The sequence below is a fragment of the Candoia aspera genome, chromosome 4, assembly GCF_035149785.1.
Source record: "Candoia aspera isolate rCanAsp1 chromosome 4, rCanAsp1.hap2, whole genome shotgun sequence".
In the NCBI taxonomy this organism is placed as follows: Eukaryota; Metazoa; Chordata; class Lepidosauria; order Squamata; family Boidae; genus Candoia; species Candoia aspera.
The window spans coordinates 93758495-93781249 of NC_086156.1; the positions used below are offsets into that span (position 1 = coordinate 93758495).

Consider the following 22755-nt stretch of genomic DNA (forward strand, 5'->3'; position numbering starts at 1 on the left):
GCAAGCCTTTTGAGCTTGCTTGCCAAACACAAAAGTGGGGACCATCGTTTACTCTGATCCGAGAGAAATGCACTCTGCACAAGCTCAGAGGCACTCTCCTAACTACATCCGACGCAATGTGGGGCGCCGACTGAACCGTCTCGAGCTGAGACCTTCTCGAAGGACTCGCGGCTCTCCTCTCAAGGGTACATGCAGGAGGCGGAGAGCAGAGGCGACGGCCGAGTCTGGTTCCCCCTCCTCTCCCTTCCCATTTCACTCAGCGCTGCCGCAGTCGTGTCTTCACGTGCCTTGCCCGGTCTCCGGCGGGGACTGCAGCTGCAGGCAGTCGCGGCGTCGGGGGCCGGGAGTTCTGCCAGGGGGTGGCTCCAGGCAGGGCTAGCAGGCCGAGGCGGGGAGGGGGCGCAACGCGCGGAGTCTCGACTGGAGGCGGCAGGGACAGATCAGGCGAGCCCGTCCCGTCTGTGCGTCCGCCTGTCTGCGCCATGGTGAGCTGAGCTCCTGCACGATTTTCCCGGGCAGAGGGGAGCGCGGGGTGGGGGGAGGTAACGCGGTCTTCTGGCGATTGCAAAGGGGTGGGCATTGTACTCCCTTGTGGCGGTGAGGGCAGATATGGGAAAGGAATCCCCCCCCCCCGGTCACCTTCAAGGACTCACACCAACACTGGACAAGAGCCGTGGGACATCATTGGGGCAGAATGGAGATGCGGGGCGGGTGTTGGAGGCTCGGCTGTTGTAAGAAACCATTAACTCCCGAGGGGATCGGAGGGAGTTATTATCTTGGGGCACGCCGAAGCTTAACCGTGTTTACTCGTAAGTAAGGGCTGCTGATGGAACTGGCTCAAACGGATGGTTGCAATTCTGCCCTTTCATCAAAATAGCCAAAGAAATGGATTCCCTTCTCTTTTTTTCAGAGCATGCTTATATGAATGAAAAGGTGAAGCCCAGCTTGCCTTTTGTAATTCTGAATAGGGAACTAGAAATTACCGCGGATTAATTAACACGGAATACAGAAGTATAATTTTGAGCTGGCTTGAAGCTCTTTCTTCACACATGATGCTTAGCAAGCAATATCTCTTTGTGTTTCCTGCATCTTTAATGTCAGATGAAACCAACATTTGCTACAACCTATATCTATTTATTATTTGCTTGTTGCCTTTATATCCTGCGGAAGCTCAAGATGGCATACTTGAAGGCTGTTCCTCATTTTATCCCCTCCAACAACAACCCTGTGAGGTAGATTGAACTAAAAGATAATGACTGGCCTCAGACCATGCAGTGAGTTCATGACTGAGTGGATCTTGAGCCTGTTTCTCCCCCTTTTATCAGTATGCTATCTGATTTGATTTAATGCTGGGTTTGGTTTGGTTTTTCATTCAGCTTTTTGTGTGTTTTTCCCATCCCTTAAGTTTATTGATTACACTCATTAAGAAAAATACCTTCTGTTTTGGAAGAGGGGTAATCAAATGTCTGAAAAGCTGGATTTTAGGAGAGAACTGATCTGCACCTCTGAGTCTTGATCAGGCTGTTCTTTTAGCTGAACTAAAGTTGGATACTTCAAGTAGAATAGTTTTAAGTCCTTCAGGATTTAGATAAAGCTGTATGATCCAGGGGAAGGTGGTAAACTGGAGTCCTGTTGAAAAAATTACAAGAAGATTGATCTGGAGGTGGATTTAGTGTTCATTCAGCATCCCCCCCCCCCAAAAAAAAAGTGTGAGGAAGGGTAAATCTAACATTTCACATCAATGCATATTAAAAGGAATCTCTTCCCAGTATCTGGAAAAGACATAAATTATCTCAAATCTCAGTATTTTTGAAGCAAAACAGAAAGGCTTTCCCTCCCCCTTGTTTGGTACTTCTTTATTGCAGATCCCCCGCCAGCTGTTTTCCCAATTCCGGGAATTGGACCGCATGGGTGAGTTATCCTTGGGGCCTAATGATGATGGGGAAGAAGATGACTTTTTGGGGGAAGAGCTAGAGCCCAGAAATGGCTGGTGGGACAAGGATCAAGTATCTCTTGCCTCTGCTTTGTCTCCAATTTCTTCTCCCCCCACCCGCCACTGCAATATGCCTACACCAAACTGCTTAACTGTTGAAGAAGTGCTTGAGTTTTCTTCCACATGTTTGGTACAACATCCAGTTTGGTCATAGCTAACCAAATTCTTTTGGTTAGCTAGGCACACTAACAGCATAGCTACCCACATCGTGACTTGTGTGCTTAGGCAGTGCTCACAGACTGTTTACTGCACCTTGCTTCAGTGCTTGAAGTGTCAAAAACAAAACCATAACTTATGGCAGAGCGTAGGTCTTGCGTGAAGAAAGTGCCAAGCTGCAACCAAGGCAAAAATGAGCAGAGAGCAACAGATAGGAAAAACAGTATGTGTACCTGAGGTTCAAGAGTGCCATTTCAAGTCATTAAGCAAAATAGATAAATAGTCTGGGTTAACACATGCCATTTTGCCAAAATGCGATTAGCTTGTTGTGTAAGCACAATCATTGTGGTTTGTTATACCACCATACACTGAAGCATACCTATTTCGCAAACCAGAGGGGCAGAGTATACACAGCACGCTAAGCCCAAACTAAGCAAAATATATTATGGCTTAGTAGAATGCATGAACTCACTCCATATCTGGCCAGATATAAAAAAAAAATCCAATAATTTTGCTCATAATTTGGCCTTTATGGAGAGAGTTCTTATACTTCAACCCAAAGTATCTGCGGGATGGAATTTATTGTGAAGATTTATTAAGGAGAAAAGCGCTACACCTATTCAGCGAGGGCAGTTCATAGATAATTTTTCAAGGTTTCTTTTTCACCATGGAAACCATTCCTGGGTACGCAAACGTTTGCAGAAGTGTAATCATGATAACCAATGGTGCATAACTACCCCAGCAACAGTACTTGAGCTTAAGGTGACACTTTCCAAAGATGAGTGAGCCAGAAGTATTTTTTTTTAATAAATGGAAATGGAAATGAAGAGAAGATAACAGATCCTGTTGCAATTAAAGTAAAGGAACTCTTCACTGGGGACTCTTTTAATCAGAATATATTAATAATTAAAAATGAACATGGTTTTAGATTAGTAAAATTTACTGTATTCTAAAACAAACATTTATAAAGCAAGTTCCTGAAATCAAATATGATTTACCAGCAATACTGCTACTGTTCATAAGAGTAGAAAGGAATTGTTTTTATCCGAACATCTGTCTGACAACATACAGTGTTTTTTGAGCTCGAGAAGTAAGGCCAATGGAGATAAGCAATTTAAATAATTCCTGTTTAGAACAGCGGCCAGTATTTATGTATTAGAAGGAAGTTGTTCCCAAAAGTCAGGCTAGGAAGCTAAATCAGCTATTGTCTGATTTATAAAAAGAATACAGTTGGCAACTTTTAAGTCAAATGAAAGATACAATTTTTCTGATAATAATAAAAATACAGAATAAGATGTCCACTTGCCCAGTATACTGCTGATTCTCTGGGCTTAAGATCTGATTGCTTTTGAAAACAAAATTCAGGATTAGAATCCTGATCTTATCAAACCAGACAGTTCATAGAAAAGGTAGTGGTTACTTTTCATATCTAAGAAGAAAGGAGGAAGAGATGATTGAGAAGTGAAGGCTGTCTTCACCACACTTTGAGCAGTTTTGGATCATCCAGGAAAGCTTGCAGTGCCTTACCTCCACTGAAAATTATTACTGTGTTTGAAATGGCATTACAGCTTGAGAAGCGGGTGGTAGAAGTGGACATCTGGGTGACTTGCAGCAGATCAACAAGAATTTCTGATTTGTAGAAACAAAATGACTCCCACGTCCTTTAAACTACAGTCCTGCAGTGAACAAGGTTGGGAATAATCAGAAACACATTTTTTTGTGTGGAAGGAAGTTAAGCAGAATTCAGTTCTGTAACCAATTTGTGGACTTGGAATTCTTCATTTTAAGTGCATGTCTTTTGGACCTGGGTTGGTTGGTGGATCTTGGCTATTTTCTTTAAAAAAGAAAACCAAAACAACCCAAAGAAGATTCTGCAAATCTAAAATCCCTATCTTTGCTTTAGCAAACCAGCAGTGCCATTTTTCAGTGGCTATGTGCATGATTGTTTATCAGTGTCAAATGAACCCATACTGTGTGAAGTCACTGAGTGGTGAATAAAGTGGTGAACTATGATATGCCCATCCTCCAACTAAATTCACTAGCAAGCAATTTTAATCAAAATGCTCTCTCTCAGCCTCTCCCGCTTATGTATTCCACTCATGGGAATAATAATTGAAAAGGCTGTTGTGAAGGTTGTTGAGGTAATGCCTGAATATTCTAGGAACCACACTAAAGATGCATCCCTCCCCCTTTTAACCTACTGGTGTTTTGTGAAGTTGGTTATACTGAGACATGGTAATGGTCCAGTGGCAATTGGTAACTTTCATAGTTATGGGAAAGGTTAACTCTGGTGTCTCTGGCTTATTGCTGGGGAAGGACAAATTGTTGGTTAGTGTTGGGGAACCTGTGACTATGCAGAAGTTACTGAGCAATAATTCACAGCATCCCTCCGCATTTATCACAGAAGATCTGGTTCAGCAACATTTGGAGCACCACAGGTTTCTCAATTCTGTCAGAGGATACAACTGTCGGTGCCACATGGTTAGCTGTAGCCATTCCACTGCCTTTTGCCAGCGTAAGATCCATTGCAGTGTAGTGTCTAGTGTGTTGGATTAGAAGTTTGGAAAACCAGGTCAAAAACTCTGCTCTCAAGCATGCTGGTTGGCTTTGGACCATTTCTGGCTCCACACAACACACTGAGCTATATAGACACAAAGCAACCATAGTTTAACCTAGCAGGTTGTACAGTGACAATCCGCATGGTTATTTTCCAGACAAGCATGTTATGCAAATCCAGTCTTTTGAATTGGTGAGCAAACCATGGTTAAGTTCACCATGGGTAAATGCATTGTGCAAACACGGCAACTGTTTTTCTCTTAGATAAATCTGCCTCCCAGAATGGCTGTGTGAGAGTATATGTATGGGGAGTGGGTATAATGTCCTTTTGTCCTTCATTTTGGGCAGTAAAATATCTTTGAACAGTCTTCTCCAACAATTAAAGTTAAAGATCGTGGCTTCAGATCAGTCCTCAGGCACGTATGGAGAAGCTAGTCTGACTTACGTTAATAGTCATAATGATAGAAATGTGTATGTATGTGTGTGGCCTTGATTCCAATATAATTATTCTAAAATAATATAAGACAATTGCTTTCGGCAAAAGCTTATTTGGAATAGTTTCATGAATACCTTTCATCAAGCCCTCTGTATTTTCTAGCTGCCCAAAGCTTTTCTCCAGGAAGGCAGGCGGGATCCTGTGTCATTCAAAAGCTGTTTGCTGTAATGATACCATCTAAGGCTAATAAAAAGGATTTAAAAATAAATGTGGTATGGTGGTTTATGTCTTGCAGTAAGACCAGGGAGAGCCAAGTTCTCATCTACCATCCTCAGCAATGGAAGTTCACCAGGTGACTTGGGGTCAGTCACACTCACTTAGTCCAACCTACCTCCTAGGGTTGTTGTGAGGAAAAACGGGAGGTGGCTGAGCTGTGTACGCCGCCTTGAGCTCCTGACGGAAAGGCGGAGTAGATATCTAATTAATTAATTAATTAAATCTATTTAATATGTGCAGTGGCTCAGGTAAGAGAACTCCCACTCTAAGACTTTGTCCAGAATATAAAAATAAATCTCCTTTGAGCATGGCTTTCCAGTGAGATCTGCCACCTGGACTGCTTCTGTGCCCTATGCCAGAATATTTCATTCTGTTCTCCTCCTCCATCTTTCTGTCTCCTGTCAATGACCAGCCAGCATTTGGGGCCACTGAGCACACTCAGTCCTCATCTCCTAATACCCCCCACATCCTCCAAGATTTAATCCTGCACATCTTTGGATTTCACATAACTTGTTCTGACTTCTCTCCTGTGCAAGGATAGTATATTTTGGCTGCCAAGATATTCCAGGCTTGAGAAGTAACTAATGGTAATAGTAGATGGAAATACAGAGCATCTGGTTCTCTCACTGGGTGTGTGAGTGAATGGGGCCTGGATATTGGCAGTAATACTTGGGGAAGATCTGTCTGTGTTTCCATCAGCCACACTTCTCACGTGGATCTGTCTGCCTTGCACACCCTCCAGGACCCAGAGCCAAGAAGGGGCCTCCCCACTCTTCCTGCCAGTGTCTGTGTCTGAAGGGGAGGGGAACTGCCTCTTCCTGTCAGGAATATAAAACTCAAGCTTGGCTGACTGCGAGTCTGCACTTTCCTTCCCCTTTGCCAGAAAGTGGCAAAAGAGAGAAGTTTGTGTGTGCATTGGGGAGGGGATTTGAGCCATTCGTGCCCTCCACCCTTTTACAAAATAGTGTGGTTTCCAACTCAAGTTACAGTTGGGGGAGAGCAAATCCCAGAAAAGCAACCAGGTTGTTGACTTTGAACCTCCCTGAGGGAAGAGGACCACTGGTGGTGGGGGGGACTCCTGAGGGAGAGGGCTTCCCCCTCTCATGGCAGAGCACCTGTTTTGCATGTAAAAGTGCTGGCCTTCCAGGTAATGGATCTGGAATTGGAGAATGTTCCTCAAGAGCTTTCTGTAGTTAAGAACTGAGGTATCTGATTGGGAACAGCAAACTCTTCATCAGGCCAATTCAGAGTTGACAAAATAGTGTGCCAACTCTCAGATTCTTCATCAGAGGTTAAAACACAAGGACACCACTAGAACTGCAAGAAAACTGGTGGCTGATGTTTAAGCCATGTCTAAAACAGGTTATTGCCAGGCTCCCTTTAATACCCTCATGTGCAGACATGGCTTAAACATCAGCCACAATGTTGCCTCCTTCCTGTATGTTTTTTAATCACTCTGCCTGATGAAAAGTTCTTGGAAACGTGAAAGCTTGCTCATTACTGCTGAACCTTGAGTTGGAGCTTGCATGCTAGTTTGTAAAGATTGGGTTGGTTTAATAATAAAATATTGCTTTATTACATATCTTTTCCCCTTATGGCTAACATGTCTACATTTGCTTCAGACATATTAGTGGGCTTTCCAGATATCTGGATTGTTGGCCTGAATCCACTAAATGCTGTTTTTGCTTCAGTATATCCCTGAATTATAAGCCCATAACTTCTGTAACCTTAAGTAGCCTCTATTTATCTATGATAGAAGAAAGGGCATTCAGACTGGATTTTAGTTCAACATTTCTTATTTTGGAAAATGCTGATATTAAAATACTCCAGTCTCCCATTCAAGATTGGACAGTAGCATTTTGTAGCCTAAGACAGAAGAATAAACGATGCTTCCTTCCTTCACCAAATAGGGTGCTTAGTACCCAAGAATGGTTGTGTTATTTCTGAAAACAAGGCAAAATAATACAAATGCTTCTTCCCTCCCACTAAACAGTGCATAATAATAATATTTAAATTAGCTGACCTTTTAAAAAAATCAAATCAGTTGCTTGGGGTTGCTCTCTTACTACTCCCTAATGGTAAAGCCGGCTCTACTATTAAATTAAAGGGTCCTTTTAATTTATTGTAATTTTTTTTTAAAGCCTTGCTGAAGGATATTATGTAAGCGGTTGAAAAAATAGACATAAAGAAAGAACTGCTGGTACAACGTATCTCTGTATGTCCCCTTCTATTCACCAGCATGCAGTTTACCAGATGGTGGTAAAAGGTACAAAGCAAGTCAAGGTTAACACTTGTTGTCTTTGCTTTCCTCTCTCAAAGGAGTTTTTGGAAGTTTAATTGCTTTGCCACCTACAAAACACAACCACACATTTTCATGCCCTGAGTTTGATATGATTTTCCTTGTCTGATTGCCACATCAAGCTCCAGCCTAGCTTTGTAGCTTTTGGAGTGTTCAAAAACAAAGAAGCAATCAGGAACAATTAATAAAGTTATTTGATCTGGATTGAGAGACCAGGCAAGGATGCACAGTTCTTGTGATTTCCCTGTAGCATCTTCCAGTATGAAATTTGAATCCAAGGCATGCCCGTGAAAAAAATGATTGTGACTTTTTGGTAGGTACACTGGAAGGTTTAAGGCACAATGGCTGTCTCTTTTGCTGTTGGCCCCCCTTCCCTTACAGTCTCTCTCCCTCTCTTTCTCCTCCCCCCCAGTTTCCTTTGCTGGGTGGAGTTGCGGAAGGAATGAGCTCACAGCTGCTAATGTATTCCAGATGGAACCTCCACTCTCCATACTGCTTGGCGCTTGTCCAAACTGTTTCATTCTCGCTGCCCCCTCATGCCCTCTGCTCTTTTTGCACACTGCTGGTCTCTGTGCACATTGCCCTGAGCAATTTCCTTGCTGCCCCTTGTTCCTTTTGACACATCGCTAGGGGGCAGTGGTCTTCCTCCAGGCACAAAATGTGACCAGTGGCTCATTGCTGCAGGTAACCATAACAACCTGGCTTTTCCATTAATTGGCTGAGCAAGGCAATGAAAGGACATCAGATGGAAAAGGTTGAAGGCAAGGGATCCTGGTACTAGGCAGCATCATGAGGTATGAGTTATACAGAAACAACAAAACTGCAAGGGACATCGCACCTGGGCAAAGAGGGAACAATTGCAATTCTTTGGGAGTAGGTAAAGGGAAAGGAAATGGCGCTGCTGATTCAATGGTTGCATAGTTTCAGGGAGGCTGAATGGCTGGTGAAAAGCTCTTGGGTGCTAACGCCCTCCCCATACATATTCTTTGTTTTTGCAGGAACCTGAGCCTGTGGAAGAATGTGTCCAGAGCACACTGGCTGCCTTGTACCCTCCTTTCGAAGCCACTGCCCCCACCCTTCTGAGCCAGGTCTTCGAAGTGCTGGAGCGAACGTACCAACATGATGCATTGCGCTACACCCTTGACTTCCTTGTCCCTGCCAAGCACATCTTGGCTCGCATCCAGAGTGAAGCCTGTGTGAGCTCCTGCTTCGGTTTGGCTCTCTGTTCGTCTGGAGTACTTCTGAACAGGAAATCTAGCTTGGCAGTGCAGGGCAATAGAGAAATAATCATTGCTGGTGCCAGAATCCCACAGCAGATCTCTGTGTGGGAGTTAGCTAGGAAAGCTGTGGCCATCCAGAAGCTGTTGAATTCCATCCCCCATCAGTTCCCATCAACATAGGAACCAATGATGCTCAGAGATGAAAGTACTTGTTACCTAATACCTGGAGGGCCACAGCTTCTCTAATCCTATGTAAATTTAAGTGCAGGAAACTTTTCCTCAGATCCTTGAGTATTGTTTAAATCTTTATCATGTTCCCACATCTTCCTGAGAATAACTCTTCAATAAATAAACTTATATGGCAGTCCTGTATTAGCAATGTGAATTTTGGGTGGGGTATATAAGTGCCAACATTCTTTGATTGGAGACCTTAAAAATGTGTCCTGTAAACTGGATTCCCCTTTTTTTCCCCTCCTCCTCCTCCTCCTCCTCCTCCACCACCACCACCACCACCACCACCACCTTGACAATTTCAGCTTTTGTGTAGAACCCCAATCAAGTTCTCCATCCTGATGAAATGCCAGAGCTGAGCTGAGCTAGGAGATACTTGTTGTTCCTACATGATGGGAGGAAACAGAATGATACACTACCTATTAATGCAATATTTGCATTGTATATGTAGGTTCCAGTGTTCTGTATTTTTTAATATAACGTCTTGCTGAATTCCCCTTCTCCTCTTTTCTCTCTCCCTCTTCCTCAGGCTCAGTATAGTGGCTTTGTCTTTTGCCATGAGGGTTGGCCACTGTGCCTTCATGAAAAAGTCCTGGTCCAGCTGGGTTCCTTGCCGTGGCAACACCTGTGTCCTGGGGATTTCTACTTGCAAGTGGTGCCTCACCGGGAATGTGCTCCCCGCCTAGTCTTGAAATGCCTCTCACTGGAGGGCCGTGGGGTTCAGGAGTTGCCTGTGTCCCCAGACTCCTATCGATTCCTGTTCACCATTGAGTGGCTCAATGGCATCAACAAAGAACGTCGGATAGGGCGTCTGGAACGCTGCTTGCTGGCAGCTGGGGAAAAAGTGCTGAGCCTGCCCTGGGCTGAGCTGGTGTATCCCCAGTTTGTGCACAAGGATGGGTTTATTGTGGGGCAGCGTTGCCCTACAGATTTGACTCCTGAGGTACTGGGGGCAAGAAGTCCTGGTGACGGACGTCATTCTGGTGGAGAGAACCGGGAGTCTGAGGGGGAATACGTTCACCTTCTGGAAGTCAGCCCCACCTTGCATCAAGCACCCAGAATCCCACAACCTTGCAGTGCCCAGATTCAGACAATGCCTGCTCGCAAGGGACATAGCAAAAATAGGAGCCGGCGCCACCGGGCCTGGCTCCATCATAAGTCAGGCTGTGGGGAGAACTTTGCTTTGCGACAGGCTTGCAAAACTGAGGAGGCAGAGAGGTCTAGCCAAGAGAAGGAGATCCAAGATGAGAAGGTAGATCAGCTGAGACAAAATCCTAGCCCGGCTTTGGGTCTAGTCTTAGAAACTTCTAGAGTAGTTGGGAACTTAAATCCTAAGCAACTGGAGCAAAACCTAGATCCCATTGAAGCAAAGACACCACCAGCCATTTTGAGTGATAATGATGGTGTCACTGGAGACACAGTTCTGGGGAAAGAAGAATTGCTTGAATCCATTCACCGAGGTCCAACTCCTCCTAAGGAGGACAGCAATGAAAGCCATTCTCCAGCTTCAGCAACACCAAAACGCAACACCAAGGGAAACCGGAGGAAAAAGAAAGGTGCTGGGAGAGGAGCTGGTGGGCGGATTAAACCGGGAATGGATTTCATTAACCAAGAAACAAGAGCTTCTGATATTAAAATGGGTGCTGAAAAGGAGGAGGCCTGCGCTGGTCCAGGAGAACAGGATTCTGGGACTGGAAGTGTTCATGTTAGTACCAGAGAGCCAGCCAGCATCAAAGAATCATGTGTTGATACCACAGATTGTGATGACACCCAAGAGAAAGGCAGACTCATGGAAAATCAAAGCCTTGAGACTGGAGGGGAGGGAGCCAGCAATAAGGACTTGGCTGTCAACACTGGAGACTGTATTGTTGGTGCTACAGAGCCAGATAGCAGCACAGGAAAATGTAGCGTTGGTGTAGGAGACAATGAAGAGAGCTCTGGAGAACGAAGCGCTGAAGGCCCAAGACCTAACACTGAAGAGCCAAATGCTAAACCCAATGCTGGTGAACCAAGAATTAGCACTGAGGAGGTGAGCATCCCAGAAAAAGAGGTGGACAGTTCTGAAAACCAGTGTATGGTGGAACAGGATCTTGACATCGAAGAACCAATGCTTACTGACTTGCCAAGGAAGAATGATCTAGCAAGTATTGACGGGAGAGAAGAGGCTGAAGAGGCCATAAGCATAGCAGCTGATCAGGGCCCAGGGGAAACACAAAATTCCCCTTTACCCACGGTGGCTCGTCTTGGGGAATCTGTAAACTGGAATCTTCTGCAATCAGGAGTTTTTGCTCTGACAGGTAAGTCTTCAAGTCATCACTTCTTGGCTGAGAGAATCATCTGGGGATCTTGAAGTTGGCTTGTTTTGCCTGTCTCATAAAGCTTCGAAAATTTAATCTCTGATGTAGCCTTCTCCAGTCTGGTGTCCCTTAGATTTATTGGACTACTGTTCCCAAAATTCCTAGCCAGTATGGCCAGTAGTCATCTGACTGGGAATTCTGAGAATTCTAATCTAGTACATCTGGAGAGCTCCAGGTTGGGGAACACTTCTCTAGTGCCTTGGTTGTTACTACAGTATGGCAGTGAAGAGTCAGGATATGTTTGTTTATAATGATGGAGCCTGAGGCTTGTTTATCAGTCTTCCTTGACACTATGCCATTCAAATGTGCAGGACTGCACTTACAATATTCATCAGCCAGCATGGTTCTTGACTAAGTAGGGGATGATGGGACCTGTAGTTCCACATCCAAATTTCAGAAAACTGGTTGTGCAAGTGTACATCTGTTCATACGATACATGAATTAGTTTTAAGCCAGTGAAGCATGTTCAGCAACTATTGCAGGGGGTTCCACTAGCAGCATCTGCAAGGGGATCAAAATCAGCAAAATGGCAGAAAGAGCATAGTTTTGCAAGCCCTGATCTCTCATGCAGTTCAAACTGGTGGGACTTGCATCATGATACTTTTGTCTGCCATCTTGCCAGTTTTGATTCTCCCACCCTATGCACATCTCTCAATTCCACAAACTTGTTAGTTAGCTTTAGGCAAATCAGTAAGGCTGTACAGTGCTTTAGATTCAGAGGATAGAAAGATGCTTCAGAGTGTGTGGGGCACTCAGCAGTTCCCTCCTAATGGGTGTTATCTCTAGATCATCTCCAAATGGCACAGCGCCATTCTGCCTTTGCTGTTTAGAGAGCATTAATGCCTGTCCCTGACAAGTATCCACACTTTTTAAATTATTTTTTGTCCCTTTGGATATTGTGTATTTCGAAATGCTGAGGTTGGAACAGTTTTTTGCCCCCAGTTTGCTTATTCCCTTTCACTTTCCAAGGCAAGGCAGCCCACTGCTGTCTGCCCCTCTGCTCCATTTCATAAGGATGGAGCATAGTGTCAGAAGTTAAGACATTGACCAACTGGGGTGAAGTTAATTCCAGGGACAGTTGAGAAACAGATTTTGGATGCCATTAATGATAGATGGCCTGTTTTGTCGGGACACAAATATTCCTCGTTGATATTAATGAGAGCTGATCTGTAAATGCAATGTTCAGCTCTAGTTCCCATCAGTGGAACTTATGCAGGATGACATCCCAATGGATTGTACCCTGTATTACCTTGAGCAGAAGTGGGGATGTTGTGAGCTGTAGCTCCAAACAACATGGCCAAAGGTGAAGGATGCTGGGAGTTGTAATTCAGGTACAACATACAGAGGGGCCCAGTTATCTACCTCTGTAACAGTGCATTTGGCCATTTGTATTTCCTTTGTGGGCAGTAAAATAACATGGGCCAATTAAGGCTGCAATTCTAGCAATATGACTTAACCAGAAAGTCCTACTGAATGCTATGGGGCTTGCAAAAAACAAAGTATAAAGAAACTGTATGGATTGTGTACTTAGCTCAACAAACCATGGCTTCAGATTGCAGCCCAAAACTTTCCTGTGTGTATCAGCTCTACAAAATGAGTCTCCTCAGGCTCTTCCAATGATGTTGTCCTTCAACCAGCATTTCTGCCATCTTACTAAACATCGCAAGGACTGTGCGGCAAACCTTTGTACTCGCCGCATACAACATTCTGCAAAAACCGCTCTCTTACCCAAAGCCACAAGACACAACCCAGAATGACACCAGGGCCTGATCGTGTTACTGAAGGCCTGTGGCTTTCAAAACGGGAGGCAGGCCTCCCTGAGGAGATACTTACTACATGGAAAGTGTAAACAAAGGGAGAATTGGAAAGAAGGGGAAAATAAAGAAGAGGGTGGAAGAAAACTTGAAAAGGCAGCACCAGGCTGGTGAATCTACTTCAAAAAGGACAATTAAGGCACCCATTAGAATCCTTCTAATTTAAGAACATTGCTCCTAAAACCTGGATACGCGGGTAGTCCTCTCTTAACAATGGTAATTGGGACCAGAATTACCATTGCTAAGTGACGTGGTTGTAAAGGCCGATGTCACGTGACTGTGCTGCTTAGCAATGGAAATTCTGGCACTTCTGGTTGCTGTTGCTAAGCAAGTCACTGCGGGTTGTTAAGTGAGGATGTCACATGGTTGCCTTTTGTGACTTCCTGCCGGCTTCCCCATTGACTTTGCTTGTAGCAAAGAAGGTTGCAAGTAGCGATCACATGACCGTGGGAACTGTGCAACTGACATAAGTATGAGGATCAGTTGTAACTACCACTAGTTCAGCACTGTCATAAGTTTGGTCTCTGAACGAGTGCTTGTTAAACGAGAACCACCTGTAGTAGCATCCAGTCTGATGTCCCTGGAAGATCCACAAGCAGAGATGAACAGATAGCCATCCCTGCTCAATGCCCCCAGGAACAACTCATCAGAGAGATAATGCCTTTAAACATGGAGGCTCTGTTAGCCATTATTTTCTGCAGAATTTCCCAATTCTTTCCACCCTCCCCACCTAGCTCTGGGAGATGCTATAGCGATACTAAAAACAGCCCAGTTGGAACAGACCAATGCTTGATTTGGTCTGGTGTTCTGTTTCTAGCAGCAGCCAATTGGATGCTTCTGATTGCTCATAAGCGAACAGTCAGTCCCTGCTTGGGTGGCCATTTATGCATCCACGTGAAAGAGGAACTATTTAATGCTTGTATATGTTCATATGCATGTATAGATGTATGTATAGAAGCAAATTTAAAACAAATGAACTATAGTTTATATGGCTATACCACACATCTCACCATACTACAGTACAGAACACTCTTGTTGGGTAATCTGCGTGCTTTTGTATTTCTTCTGTTGTCCAGAAACTCACAGCTGATACCAACCAAGCCTCAGTCTCTGGTTTGCAAGCTTCACCCAGACCTCCTTCCTGATAGAACAGCCTTCTGGTGTCCTCCAGATGTATTTGGGCTATCTCCCCTAGAATTCCCATTACAAATGGAGGATGCCAGTTTGGGAATGTTTGAATTAGATGATAGTACTAAGTAGAAGGTCTAAATTAGAAGTCACAGTTACCATTACTCCCAGAATCTGCTGTTCAAAAGAACAGCATAATAATGGAAATTACATTTAGATAACAATGATTATAACCCCTGATTGACCTGTTTTCCATAATACCTTTTAAGAACCTTCTAAATTGGAGAGGGAAATGCCATTTCCTTTCAGCTGAAATGTCTGAGACATTTGGGATTAGATCCAAAGGTAGACTTCCTCTGACAAAAGGACGTTTTCTATCAGTGGAAGACTCTTTCCATTGGAGGAAGGAACCTTTAAATATAGTTCTTGGATTCCCCTGTGAATATTTTGCCTTTTTGCTCCCTGTGAAATACTGCAGTCATTTGAAAAGAGTTAATGTACACTGTTTATATAGGTTACAGGGGAACAATCTGTTGTCCTTCAGTTGTTTTAGAGTTTAGTTCCCATTGGTCGTAACCAGCATGTTCAGTGGCAAAAGGATTGTGGGTGATTGCTTATCTCAGCATAGAGTAATTTCAGCACAAGCCGAAGGAAAAGTGGAAAGCATGTAACTCTAGTGGCACTTAGATCTACTCAGGCATTATTAAAACTGTAAAATATCACACAGGCAGAAGATAGCTACCCTGCTGCTCCATAATTCACAGCTCTGATGTCAAATTAAGAATGGCATCTGTGCATAGTGTAGATGTCTATGCTGTAGAGATTATTTTGCATTCAGTTGCATATGTGCTGATTTGCATGCAAACCTGAAATTGTACAATCAAAGTTTAGGCTTAGGTAGTGCCAAAGCACATTTACCTGTAAAGGTGAAGATTTTCACAGTGCAGACATCTATCTTTAGTTGGTATCAGAAACCATGATACCATGGCTAAATAGTAAGCTAAATAGTCTACACATCTGGCTGCTGGACCTCACAAGGATTTCCCAGCAAGGAAAAGCAGCATGAACACTGAACTGCTATGCCATACGGAAAAAAAAAAATCAGAAACCAATTTGTAGGAAGGGTAGTGAACTTTTCTGCTGCTCATATGGAGAATTCCACAAGTTTTAGATTGGTTTCAAACACACAATATGCTTACCCTGAATGCCAGATTAACCTATTTTCTGGGTTTGTGCATGACCCACAAAACTATGAACCATAAAACACCTAAACGTGCTGGGCTGCACAACACGCTAAGCTATGAAACTTTACCCAAGTTAACCCTAATTAAACTTTTAAAAAGGTAAAGATTCCCTTGAGTCAAGCTTGACTTGTGGTGACTACATGAACATACACCCACAACAGTTTTCTTGGCAACAGTACACAAGCGGTTTGCTTTTGCTTTCTTCCTGGATGTTTCCCGACTTCCCTGTCTTGCCTAAAGCCCTGCAGTTCTCACCCACATATTAATATATGCAAAGTGCATCTGCTAGGTCTTTACCTATCTTGGTTAAGAGTTTATACATCATCATGGATAGCTGACCTAAGGTTTAATACACTAATCTAATTGTCTGGCTTCTGTTGAGGTGAGGGCTATATGTCAGCAAAGGTGGAGCTGAAGTCAATTGTGGGGTGTCCTGTCTTTCTTTTCTGTCTTTCTCGCAATGAAGAACAAAATTTCTCTTATTAGATCTGAATGCTTCCAGAGAGCTTACGAAATTAAGCCAAGAACACATGCAGATCTGAAGGAAGAGAAAAAAGAAGAAAAGAAATGGTCTTGTCAACAGCCTTAACTGTAATCAAATGATCGTGATATGACTCCCTTGTAATCCAATTACAGATGACAAGAATAGCACATAAATAACACTTGTAAGGAATCTGTCCAGATAACAACTCTTTCCCCCACCCCCAAGCAAAATGTGTCTATAAACCCATTGAGGTTTGTCTTACTTTCAGCCATTGACTCTGCTGGCTGGGGATGATGGAAACTGATCCAACCCAATAGGAAAACACCATTTTGGATAGAACAGCAATCTTATGGAAATTAATGGGAAGATGTATCCCATCTTATCTTTTCTCCTGTAATCTCTCTTCCCAGGAAAACTCAGAAAAAAAACTTTCCTTGATATTGTTGAGCTAACTTAGCATAAAATGGGATTCTGATTCATGGTGTTTTTGCCTTCCAGCAGCTGACCCCCACTCCTTCTCCTTGATTGTTCAGGGGATCCTTTTCCTCATCCTCTCTTGAAGCTTTTAGGATTCACAGTTAGCTACGGGTGGAAGGGGAGAATGGGAAACTTTCCCTCTATAAATGTCCTTATGTTAACTTATCCCCAAGTCCAAATGTATGTGTTTTGTATTTGCTGCAACATGATACGTTGTAGGAAATGGAGTACTGGATCTGTGGGGGAAATTACAGCTTTTTTCCAGCAACGTACCATTTCGAAGATGAAGCAGTTGTTTTTCTTAATGGAGCAAATGAGCTCAGATGTTCTTCCTGTAGAAGACACACACACACCACACACACACACACACACAAACACACAATCTATTTTGATCTGATAGATTGGTGTAGCTGATGAACACCAGTGGCATTCAGATCTGTCCTCCACATCTGCTTTGTATCTGTTTAAAATAAAACTCCTAACCTCTATTTCTTCCTGAAAGTAATTGCATTTCAACTGTCCATATGCTTACACTCATAAAATGGTGGTTCTGCAGTTAGTATTGACTTTGTAAGGAGTCCATGGGTTTATATTATTCACATAATACATGCTTAATATATACTTTTAAGACAGACTTACAGTGGTCATGATGTTGGGAATTATAGCCTAGTAACATCAGAATGTTGTAGGTTATTCACGCTGACCATATTCCATAGCCACAGAGCATGGAAGTCACTCTGTTTCACTTTTCTAAGCAAGCAGGGAAAAACAAATCAAGAGAAATGTTAATGTATGAAAGATGTAAATTTCTTAACGAACTCATTTTTTGCTTTGGAGAGGTCAGCCATACTATTAATGGACTATGGTAGATAAGCATTATACTTTTATAAGGTTGTGACCCAAGTCATACAAATAAATGGCCATGTGGAGCTGTTCCATTTGGTGTGCAATTCTGTTTGTGGTTTGCAACAATCTGATGAAATGGAGGATGCACAGAGCAAATACAGTTTCTGTACAGTTAAAGAAAATTCTACAAGCAGTATAAATCCTATAAAGCACTATAGATCATAATTCACCAAGTTTGGTGATAGGGATGTGGTTCTATGCCTGAATCTTTTTGGCGCAAGTTCTGAATGTCTGGGACTGGTCATTTGAATGGCTGCTGAACTCAGACTGTATAGGCCCTAACTATGAGATTTGGTAGATGAGCAGCCAACTCACAGTTTGTGTTTATTGCACTTGATGCCAGGACCAGGGCAAAATGGTATTTAGTTATGCCTCATATTTTCCTTCTGTTTGTCTCCATACCAGGAGGAACAGACAAGGCAGGCCATTCCTTGCTGACCATAGTGCCCCAGCCTCTTCAGGATGAGTTGCCTCCAGGACAGGAGGATCTGGTCAATACCTTAAGATACATGCACTCACTTCTCAGGTAACCTGTTATTTAGGCAAAATGGGGTAGCATCCTCAAAGACCAATTGCTGCTGTCAGCCTTCATCCAGAACTGCTCCTCCTGAGTCTTAGTGATGGTGACCATATTACAGTCTGGCTTCATTGCCTTCTCTTGGGATGTCAGAGTTTAGGGACGAAAGTAGTTCAAGCCACACACATCATTGGCAGGATGCTCACAATATGCCTCGCTCTGCTTCTGCTGTGCTCTAGCATTTGCTAAGCCAGAGGTGATAGGCAGACAGAGTGGCAAATGAGCAATGCCCAGAGGTACAGTAAGAGGCTGCTGTGTGTACCTAGTTGCTTGTCCTAAGGCTCTTATATACAATATATACAATATAATAACTTGTATTATAACCATATACAAGTTATAATATAAACTTGTAACTAAGAGATACACTTAGCTCCCTGCTTAGTCAGAATGCTGTTTTGTCCTTTGTCTCAGGCAGCAAAATATCTGGCTAGTTTATTACAGAAAGTCCCCCCACCAAAATCCAGCTAAAAATTCACTTGGTCAGCCTATCTGGTGTAATAGCTACGCTCCTTCAGATGAAACAGATACATCAAGGCCCTCTTCCAAAAAACTGAAGTAATTCATTGGGGCAGGTGAAGAATTCAGCAAATTCTGCACATAAAATCAGAACTGTCAGGAAGCTGCCATGGGAAGCCATTAAGAATCCAATTAGCTTAAAAACATTTTGTTTGCAAAGGATGGTTGTTTTGGCCCCAAATACTGAAAATGCCTTTGAGCTTTCTTGTTTGGAAGAGGTTTTTCATCAGCTAGTGGAGCAAAAGGTATGGGAATGAGCTAAATCCTCTCCTGCTGCATAGGTTGCTCCGCTGTCTTCTGCAGTAATTAAACTAGAGTTTTAGTCTTGTGTTTTTATTATTTATGTGTTCATTTAGCATCTTAGGTTGCATAATCTAATCTAATCTAATCTAATCTAATCTAATCTAATCTAATCTAATCTAATCTAATCTAATCTAATCTAGGCAGCCATATAAAATGTTCAAATAAATAAACAAACAACATAGCATTATTACTATCCACAGTATAGATATAGTAATACTAGAATTTCAAGATTATTGTAAATTTTAGGGAGTACATTGGATACCATATTTGTTGCTGGCCTTACTAAAGATTTGATATGATTTATCATATTTTTGTATTAATTAGCACCATTGTTATAGTTCTACATCCAGTTACTGTTGATTTTTGCACTTTCCAACTTGGGTTTAATAATTACACCTACTCTTCGTTTAGCGACTACCTTGGTTAGCAACCATTCGCAAATACGATGGTAATAACTAGTAATAAAACATTCATTTTCTGACCAATGCACGCATTTACGGCCAAATGTCATGCACCTGACAACAATACGCACCAGAGTGAGAGTAACACTGGCATAGCTGGATGAGAGAACTTTATCTGAATGAGACAGCAGCAACCAGTGATCTTCGCAGCATCTCTCTCTCTCTCAGTCACATGTTTGCTTAGGGACCATTTCGCTTAACAACTTAGTAGTTGGAATGGAACTTGGTCACTAAATGAGGAGTGGGTATCCTAAAATGGCAGCTCAGAACTCTCAAAGCAATGTTAGGAAATGTGTGGGTCTTCATAGAATGGTACAATCAGGGCTTAACATGGGATTGTTGTGAAGATAACACAAGAAAAGCTCTTAGAGATGCCACCAAGCAAACCATTCTGCCCAGTTTTCCTATGATGTAGCCTCTTTGATGACTGTGTATTAAGTTGAGCTGGAAAGCTTTATGCTGAAAAAAAGGGCACCTCTACACATCTTGTTTTTTTCACCTATGTTCCAGGCAAGAGCTGAAGACTCTTGGGCTGGTGGTGCTGTTGGACCTACACCACGTGGATGACTGGGCCTTCCAGGCCCCTGTATTGCTGCCAGCTCTAAGGGCATTCCAGGTATCATCCTGACTCAGCCACCTCTCCCCTCTCCCCTGTAGTTCCAATTGGGATGATGGGAGATGCAACCCAATGCATGTAAAGGACACCAGAGTGGGGAAAGTGAACCTAAAATTTTATTTCCTTGTCCCTCAATAAGCAGCATGAGGATCTATTTACTGTTTTAATAAAAATCACTTGTTGAGATGGGCGGCTATAGAAATCGAATAAATAAATATAAATAAATAAATAAAAAGTATGTTTTTGGTAAAATCAATCCCTCCTCTGCAAAACCCCAAACCACAAGCCACTGTAATTGGTTTTTGTAATCACTTCAAAATATGAACATAAACAGAAAAGTGTAAGCACAGTGTCACTACATCTCATATTCAGGAGGCATGGAATATAATCTGTATAGATTAGAGTGATTTGTGATATGATATACAGCATATCAAAATAAGCATCAAAATGGTGGTAGATTAAAAAAATCAAAACTTTTTATTGTTTTATAACAGAAGCCATGGCAAAGCTTTAGATGAACCCTGGACCCTGACAGTGTTTTGTTGTGACTTCTTTTGACTCTCATATGTTAGAGAAGATGGTTGCTCTGCTCTATGAACTCTTCAAATCCTTCCCAGGTCCTCACTTTTTGAGCCAGTAGAACAGAATTCCCTTCCTTCTGCCATCTGCCTATTGTATGCAGCTTTTATGAGCCTGTGAAGCTAGATCCTTTATCATTTAGGAGAGCACACCAACCCCCATCAGTCAGCTGCTGGTGATCTTACCTTCTGATGATCGTTTTGTACCCCATGAAGAGGAATTGACCTTAGAACCTGCTGTGGTAAGAACTCTGGGTTTGTATTGGAAACTTTTCTGGAGCTATGTGTGCAGAAAGGGAGGGAGAATTGGGGCAGGAGGAGTGAGATATCTAGGTCATGGTCAGGGGTATCCAAGGGGTCAAAAAAGTCAAGGTGGCAGTCACAACTGAGTGATTGAAGCTCTGCCCCTTTTATACATGCACCACTGTCACATGGGATGATCATTTGATAACACTGGCTGGGATTACACATTTTGCTAAGCTGTGATGTAGTTTGATTGGACATTAGTTTAGAGTTTGGTATAAATCTTTGTGGTTTATAAACAGTGGTTAATGGTTTAGTATGTTATGCAGTCCAGCAAACTGTGGTTTATTCAATAAACCTGGTTAATGCATGGTTTAGCATGAAGTGTGAATCCAGTTTGCATGTTAACTGGAGGTGAGTCCACTATAGAAGAACTCTGAACAGATGAGAGGAACTTACAAAATCTTGGCCATTTGAGATGCTCCATAAGGTTTACTGTTTATTTAGCTCTAGCTTTCCATCCAGTTGAGACATTAGTCAATAATGCTTCTTTCTGATAATGAAGAAAAAGCTATGCAATGTATTGTTTTCTGCTTTAGGGCTGGTAAGTTTTTTGCTGAAATCACAGTGAAACCAAGAGACATGTGAAGGAGGTAGCTTATAATTGTGTGATTATATAAATCTCTAGACATTCTCTAGACAGAATTGTGTGAGCTGGGCATTATCTCTCAACCAAATCTAGCTCATAGTGTCTCTGTGTCTAATTTATTTAACACATTCCTAGATAAAAATCAATGGACTGATAAAGAGTTTTGTATATACTCCCTTGAGCAATTTGGAGGATATAGCAAATAAATGTGAGAGGCATGCAATTAATATTAGAATAGGGTTGGGAGTAAGAGGGGAAAAGTCAAAATAGTGTTTCTATCATGCAAGTTGCTGCACAAAGGAGAAAGGCATAATATTTTCTTTGGCCAAAATAAACATTTCATTGTGCATTTTTGTCCTTCAAAGACTATGATGAGCTACTACTAACCATTTCTAATATCACTTTAGGTCTAGCCTTGACTTAGGGTTCATGGCTGCGGTAAGGAGGAGTGGTGACAAGATGCTGGATATTACTGAAAAGAATTTGGGGACTTTCTGTATCTGATGACTCTTCCTTATTCTGCAGGAAATCCGGCTTCTCTCTCTGCGTGAACTTCCACATTATGTGGCCTTGGATCAGTTGACCCCAGCACTAGGTGGGACTCTGAGCCATTCGCCACCGAAATGGGTTAGAGAACACCAGGTAAGGGAAAGTAATAATGAGTGGACCTTATGTTGACACACAGAATTCATCCAGAGAACTAAACCAGCCTCCCTCCTTTCCTGCAAGAAACCTTCTTGCCTTTTTCCTTCAAGAACATTTGGTTAATTTTTCCACCTTCCATAGGCAGCTTTTCATAATGGATGTTCTGAATATCAGCACATACCTCATATTTACAGGAATGCCCCACATCACCCACTTCGGAACATAGCTTTAACTTTGACATTCCTGTAGTGTATGATGTTTTTAAAATATACTGTAACTCTCTGCTTCCATAACACTTATCACTGCCTGCCTTTCTCTCTCTCTGCCAAGGCTCTTGAGCAACTACAGGATCTCTGCTGTAGTGTTCTCCAGACTGTGTGTGAGGCCAGTGACCACCTCAAGGCAGTGGAAACAGCATCAAGTCAGGAGGTAAATGCATGTGACTTTTCTACAGAACTTATGAGGTTATGCAACTGAATTCTGTAATGAGAAGCACCCTCTCCTCTTGCTAGCACTTGGAGTAGAGTTTCAGCATGGGTCATCATGGGAGACCAATTTTCACTCTTACTTCTGTCTCTGATTCATTGCCG

General features: G+C 42.7%; 1 protein-coding gene across 4 annotated transcripts in view; it reads left to right on the plus strand.

Annotated features, from left to right (window-relative positions):
- Nucleotides 1-317: 317 nt before the first annotated feature.
- ARHGEF40 (Rho guanine nucleotide exchange factor 40) overlaps nucleotides 318-22755 on the plus strand; it is a 39616-nt gene continuing 17178 nt past the window's right edge. For all 4 annotated transcript variants that reach the window (XR_010067820.1, XM_063301032.1, XM_063301031.1 and 1 more), the window contains exons 1-8: nucleotides 318-485; nucleotides 8715-8912; nucleotides 9697-11464; nucleotides 17983-18103; nucleotides 19945-20050; nucleotides 20772-20870; nucleotides 22046-22162; nucleotides 22496-22594. Coding sequence is in view for 3 of the 4 variants with exons in the window: in XM_063301032.1 (XP_063157102.1) it covers nucleotides 483-485; nucleotides 8715-8912; nucleotides 9697-11464; nucleotides 17983-18103; nucleotides 19945-20050; nucleotides 20772-20870; nucleotides 22046-22162; nucleotides 22496-22594 (2511 nt within the window). In the remaining variant the exon portion in view is untranslated. The remainder of the gene's footprint in view (nucleotides 486-8714; nucleotides 8913-9696; nucleotides 11465-17982; nucleotides 18104-19944; nucleotides 20051-20771; nucleotides 20871-22045; nucleotides 22163-22495; nucleotides 22595-22755) is intronic.